General features: G+C 31.3%; 1 protein-coding gene across 8 annotated transcripts in view; it reads left to right on the top strand.

Moving 5' to 3' along the window:
* The window catches only part of LOC117114909 (rho GTPase-activating protein 1-like), a 26,284-nt gene extending 20,051 nt beyond the window's left edge, over positions 1-6,233 (top strand). For all 8 annotated transcript variants that reach the window (XM_033258527.1, XM_033258537.1, XM_033258578.1 and 5 more), the window contains 5 exons: positions 850-990; positions 2,626-2,699; positions 4,261-4,467; positions 5,128-5,237; positions 5,729-6,233. In XM_033258527.1, the coding sequence (XP_033114418.1) occupies positions 850-990; positions 2,626-2,699; positions 4,261-4,467; positions 5,128-5,237; positions 5,729-5,956 (760 nt within the window). In that variant the 3' untranslated portion in view covers positions 5,957-6,233. The remainder of the gene's footprint in view (positions 1-849; positions 991-2,625; positions 2,700-4,260; positions 4,468-5,127; positions 5,238-5,728) is intronic.
* The last annotated feature ends 1,068 nt before the right edge of the window (positions 6,234-7,301 follow it).

Raw genomic sequence — 7,301 nt, 5'->3', positions numbered from 1 at the left:
ATTTTTTATTTATTTATTTTATTTTTATTTATTTTATTTTATTCAGTATAAAACCAACAGCGATGAAAACCGCCACTAACAGGTTCAATATATATATATATATATATATATATATGTATGTATGCAAATACTACATATTTGAAAAAATTGCATAGGCCTAGATTGGATTTCGAATCTTTATGTTTAAAAGCATCTATAAACAACACTAGGCCACTTTACCGTAACTGAGAAAGGCCAACATGTGAAGTGTGGTTAATACATAATGATGTACTTCCATTTGAGAAATTCCAAAATTTATGTACCAGTAACCAGATCTTTCGAGCATGTTTCAGTACGTTGGGTCTTAAAAGCTAATGGATAAAATGGCTCATTTTAGCAGTAGCGAGGTATTAATTTGTAGTAATAAAGGAGCATAGTGCAAGAATTCGTTCAACACTGTGAGCAAAGACAATTAGGTAGTACCATATCAGTGGCGGATTCAAAGGAGGGGAGCCCATCCTGCCCTGGTCCCCCTAAATTTGTCAAAATTATATAAAAATGAAGAAAGAAGAAGAAAATTATATTCAAATTTAAGCCTGAGAGTGCCATATCCAGCCATCTAGAGGTACCATAATCAGAAATTTTCTTACCTGGTATTAATACACACAACATCTGTGAAAATCCTCCCCTAGGCCCCCTTTAATTTGAATTTCTGGATCCGCCACTGCATATTTATGATTGTCAAAGTGATCATTCTTTTTAATCCCAACAAAAAGAACACTTTTTAGTACTGATAGTATATAGTTTTTTAACTAAAATGCCATATTTTAACTCAAATAGCAAACCCAATTTTTTTTTGGTAAAACCTAGGTATGACCGAAAAGAGATGCTGAACCAAGGAAAGATTGTACCAGATACAACAAGAGTACCAAACTCCTGGCAAAGCAGATCATCTGGAAGTTACCCAGATGACATTCCTCCGACACAGCAGTTTGGAGTTTCATTACAATTGTAAGTTTGATTGATGTTGCAAAATGTTGCTAAGAAAGTACATATATTAAATCGCTACTGATATTGACGTTGATGTAAATAATGTTTTGATTTATGTATAATCTCAATGCGCTTGCTACGTTATTACCTGTTAAATAAAGGGCCAGATTCTCCATTCCCTGGGGAGTATACAGTACCTACGGCAAATCCATCTTTGCTCTCAGGGTGCTTGACGATGGGATGTCATCTGCTGGTTGCTGATGGCACACTGAGCAGATTGTTTGCACGTGCCTTGTCACATTGCAATCTTTGTGGCATGCCATTCGCAATGAGTGCCCAGCTTATGAAACACATAAACAAATTAAGATTCTCGTTACCCTGATTCTTTCACCTTCAAACATCTCTATACTCACGATAATTGTCTCAAATTCTCACCTATCCATCGCTTCCATATTCTCTGGTCCTCTCTTCCTTCAAAGATTCTGCTGTCCTTTGTTTTCTCACAGTTTTCTTCAGACAGGTTAAACAAATTTGTTTTCGACTCATGAATGTTTTATCGTTCTTTGTTTTTATTCTAGTTTATTATTCAAACATTTTGATTTTGCAGCACAGACTGAATTGCATCAAAATTTACATCGGTTAAAAAATAAAATAGGAAACAGAAACACAAAAATGATTAATAACAATTAAAACGATGAGAAAACAACCCAACATCAATTATATATGGAATGGTTGAATTTATCATTGTCCTTCACTGTTTTACATTTTTGAACTTATAATTCTATTTCATAGCTAAGCATGTAGTTAAGTTTAGTTTACTGGGACTCCAGACTTTTGAAGCCTCAAGGCACTTGTCTGAATAAATAAATAAATGAAATGAAATGAAAGACAACTATCAGTATTTGTATATAGTATAAATGCTAATTAATATTATTATTATTATTACTATAAGTATGAAAAATTAATTTTTAAAAAGAAACATTCCGGTAATAAAAAAATGTTACGGTCATTTAGGCAGTAGAAAATGTTGCAGAATATAGTTCGGTGATCAAAATATGAGAATGTTAATTAAACGTCAGATATGATGCAGCAAATGACATCCTGTATTGTTAATGCTACAGATTGTGTTCATGTTACATAAACTGCCAAGCTGCATTTCTCTTCTTGTTTAAATTTGTTATACGGGGAAAAAAAATCACCTCATAATTATTTATATTCTAGCTGTAGTGTTTTATGGACATACAATGTTGTAGGAGCCATAGCTTTTTTTTTTAATTTATTTCTTATTTTACCTGGGTTAACAACTCAATGGAAACAACTGTTATTTTTATGTTTACAGGATACAGTACACAAACATATAATCCTTAACTACTTATTTATTAAAAATAATAATAACAATTCATATTAATAATAATAATAATAATAATAATAATAGAATTAAATAAAAAATATGCCTCTAATTAAGATATATAAATTCATCTTTTTTGGTGTGATAATTGAACTGGTGAAACCTTCTGACCTCAGTATGAGATGAAGATGGATGTGGTGACGTTAGCAGTGGTCCTGAAGAAGATGATGATGAAGATTGATATGCTAATAGTCCATTTGAGTGTCCTTCCCAGCTTTTAACTTGAATTAATGGCTTCTTATTTTCAGTCTGAAGGATAATAATAATGGTGATCCAATACCGCGAGTTATGAAGGAAACGATCGCTTACATCCGAGAAAACGGTGAGAATTTTATTAGATAAATTTACTTTCATGACTACGAACAGGTCAGTTCAGATAATGATTTATTAGCATATAAAATATTATAATTACATTAGATATTTCAGGTTTTTAAATATATTTACAGATGATGTATTATATTTTTAAAGACCATAAATCATAGTCAATTATAAACCCTCTCACTTTTATCTATATAATAATAATAATAATAATAATAATAATAATTTAGTAATAATAATTAATCATTTATAAAGTGCCAGTATCACTAAAGCAGGGTAAAAATTGAAGGCGCTGTGCATGTTTAGATGTTCAAAAGTTGTGATTTGAACTTGGCCTTAAAATAGCAAATGAAGGTGAGTTGTCAATATGTTTAGGGAGGTAGTTCCAAAGAGTGGCAGCTGAAATTAAAATAATCTGTGGCCACAGGATTTGGTGTTAACTTTAGCAACAATGAGCAAATTATTAGGTTAGAAGAATGGAGGGAGGATAAGGAGACATATTTAAAAAGGAAATCAAGTAGGTAAGTGGGCTGGTGGAGTCGCAGTGCTTCAAATGTTAGTACATTAGAAGAATTTTATAATTTATTCATGGTTTAATGGGAAGCCAGTGCAAATTATAGATAACGGGAGGTAGGTGCGCTCGTCATCGTGAGATATGTGCATATCTATCTACACTGGAAAATATTTAAATTTCTATATCTTACTCACAAGGTATAGTTCCTGTGCCTTTTAAAATGGTGCATTACAAATATTTGTAAAGCAGATTATTGTAAGGTATTGACTAACAAACTCTATTAACTTAAATTTTAACACTTGAAGTCATCATTAAAGGTATGCTCTGTGGAGTAAAAGCTTTAAAAAACCTTCAGAAAATTTGAACGTTCCTTGTTGTACATCTTTATTTCATTTTGATATATCAAAGAAATATGCATAAGGTTATACTTCGACCAAAATGGGGTTTCGTAGTCTCTGATATTTAAATACATATATTTTCACAAAAGCAAAGCTTCTGAGATGAGTTACATACCTTAAAAGTGTTTTTAAGATACAAGATACAAGGTGATTTTATTGTCCGAAAAATCAGAAATTACAAGGTATAAAAACATATACAATACAGTAATAAATAAACGATTATATACAAGATTAGTAAGTAAAAATATATACACAATAAAATATCTATCTTTTAACATTATTTTTGTGTAGATGAATCAAGTTAGGAACAAAAGAATTTTTATAGTGGCAGCGTATTGTGCGTGGTACATTTAAGCGGAAACCGGAATTACTAAGATAAAATCATTATGTAGTATGTAGCTTAAGGGCACAAGCTTTCAAAGAAAGTACAGCATGGACAATTTATGGGTTATTTATCATTGGTTGAGGAGGTTTTATTCAATGTATTGTTTCAGGTATCGAATTTGTCATACTCCTGTTTTACTCAACCCATGAACCTAATTAAAAAATTGAAATAAGCTTATGATGTGGTCTAATACCAATAACCCAATTTGTGTTTTGTACCAAGAGACTCATTCTGTGATGAATGAATACTTTTTTCTTCTACCTCTTAGGGCTAACAGTAGAGGGCGTGTTTCGCAGATCACCAAATGCACGAATGGTGAAGGTTATACAGAAGCAGTATGATCTTGGAGAGCATGTTGACTTTGATGAGTACATGGACATTCGTATTCCCTGTCTTATACTTAAGATGTTCTTTAAGGAGTTACCTGAACCGATCTTAAGCAATGACCTTTACCCACATATTCTCTCAATTTATGGTGAGTTGGATTCTTTATATAGTATATAATTATACTGTTGTATATTGGATTTTTTTTGTTTTGAATGCAATAATTATTTTCGAATTGAGTTACTTTAAGTACTTTCAATTACTTCAAATTTTGTATTTGTAAAACTTACTGGTGCATCTGGGGTTTTTTTGAATTCACTAATTTAGAGAAACGAATTCAATGAGCATTTTCTTTATTGAACGCACTTTAATGAGATCAATGTAATTTACGATGGAAACTTTACAAGATGCGGAATCTAAAAATAAATCATAAGCGGTTTGAATACCATGCTAATTACAATTAACAGAAACAGGTCACAGTCCTCTGATACTAAATGTCTTGAAAACATATGCATTAAATTAAGTCAATTTAAACTGAGTGATGCGTTTTTAGATTTTCAGTAACATAGTGAAAGCACTTATTTCAATTATGTACAGTACTGTATATGAGCGTATCCATCCGATAATCAAATGATACCAACCATATCTGTCTGACATTTCAGACATTCTATTTAAAAGTATCTACAACATTGAGTGAATACGATTTTAGTCAAATTTATTTGAACTTTACCTAGATTTTGCAAGAGTGAATATCCACATCTGTGTTATGGATTAAATTATAAGCAACATTTTTTATGATATCTCTCTTTAGATATTCCAGATGAGAATATTCGAGTGGAGATCTGCCGACATCTAATTAGCGAAAAGATTCCGGATGATAATTACTTAGTTCTTGACTATCTAATGAAGCTTTTGTTAGAGGTATGACTAATTAAAGTAGAATTTATAGAGATTGAATGTTGATAGAAATAATAATATTTCTAATTAATGTTTAATTTTTTTTTTTTAAATGCTATATCTCATCACATTTATCACCATCATCACCTCCACAGTTATTTGTGTGTATTATTTTGTTTTGGGCTAATCTATCATCATCATCTTGATTATCATGATCATTATCATTGTCATTATCATCAACATTACCATCACCCTTATCATACTTATCATTATCATCTTCACAATTACCTGGTTATATATCACATAGGGGTAATAATATTTTGTATTTTATGTATGCATTTAATATATTTTATAATTTTGTAACTTCCTTGCAGTAAATTGATTTAGAATGTAAATTGTGGATTTGTTTAAATAATCATTATCACTTAAGACCAAGTTGACAAGGAAAACACTAATTGACACAAAGACAAATAAACTATCAATTATAAAAACAAAATATTTTTTTTCTCCTACAGGTTGTCCAACACAGTGATAAGAACAAGATGTCTGCTTCAAACATTGCCGTTGTGTTCGGTCCAAATCTTGTGTGGTCACCGGGTCAGACGGTCTCATTAGAAGCACCTCGCGCTATCACGGTCTTCATCACAACACTTCTCATGCACTATCATGATATTTTTGTCCGTGAGATTTTCAATGCAAACTCGGTTAACGTTGATCACAAATTTTTGGGGGAAGATGTGTGAAAATGTTATATAGAAATTGCAAGACAAAATATGTTAAGACAAAACTAGAGAGGGAGGCAGACAAGAGAATAACGGAAGCGGGAGCAACAGAAGATAAACTAGAGAGGGAGCTGTTGATAAAAATTAGTACCATGAGGAGAAGCCTTTAAGGAAGAATGAACTTTCTGACAGTGAACTTTTAAACTATTTCGAAGAACTAATGATTGTTGGTTGTGTTGTACTTTTGGCTGCAGAGGCCTTGCATGGAGAACAGAGTTCTAGAACTCAGAAGCGATGGAAAAAAAAAGAAAAGCTGAAACACAACATGTTTCTTGTTGTTAATACTTGCTTTTGTCAGAACTTTTGATGTCAGAAATGGTGCTTCAAAAGGGATAAGTTGTATAAATTTGTTTTAAAACATTTTTAATTTCAGAAAAGATACATTATAACAGTGAATTACAGATTTTAAAAACATGTTGATGGGGTTCATGATTACTTTTATTAATTGAATGGCTTCTTGTCCACCTCTGGATCAGAACTTGGTATGGAACCATCGCAATCAGTGACATAATAAATAATTGGTTTTAATAGAAAATATGCATTCGTCTATATTGGGATAAATTCAAACTGAACAATTTTCTCATGGTATGGTATAATGCCCACATAATATCTAGTGCATACAGAGTGAATTTATAACTTGTGAAATGTGAAAACAAGACTATTATATTATGTAGATTGAATTCTTCCATGGATAGCATTCCTATTCAATGAAAAGGAATGTCATAATAAAATGTTGGTAGGGTTTTGTGACAATGTTGTGAACATTTAAAAGTGTTGAAATACCTATATTGTCGTGTGTATGTTTATGAAAATCTTTTAACTGTGGGGAACATTGACAAGGTTTGATAAAGTTTTGAAAAGGGAAGAATATTTGTTTAAAAGATTTTCTCTTTGCAGAAAGATAAGATGTTTATGAAGGAAAGGATAGAGATGGTGCTATAAACACAGAGAGTTATATTTTTATGAACATAGTATTAAAAAAAAAGATTGGTCTACCTGGAAGACTATAGAGAGGAGCAGACTGTTATTGTACCATCAGGAAGAACAAAAGCAAATTGTTGAGTGAATAAATTTAAATAATAAATTCACAATTTTTTAACTGCTGAACATTGCTTTTTGGTGTAATTAAAAATGAATAGCTAAAATTATTTTTTAAAATGTATATGTAAACATTGTAATGAAAGATAATTGGAAGATTATTGTTACATTCCAGAGTTGTATAGTGTATAAGAGACAGGCATGTTGACTTTGATGAGTACATGGACATTCGTATTCCCTGTCTTATACCTGTCTCTTATACCCATCT

This window comes from Anneissia japonica, unplaced genomic scaffold, assembly GCF_011630105.1.
Source record: "Anneissia japonica isolate Jap-2015-1 unplaced genomic scaffold, ASM1163010v1 scaffold199_len4679917_cov187, whole genome shotgun sequence".
Classification (NCBI taxonomy): domain Eukaryota; kingdom Metazoa; phylum Echinodermata; class Crinoidea; order Comatulida; family Comatulidae; genus Anneissia; species Anneissia japonica.
This window is presented reverse-complemented; position numbering and strand designations above follow the sequence as displayed.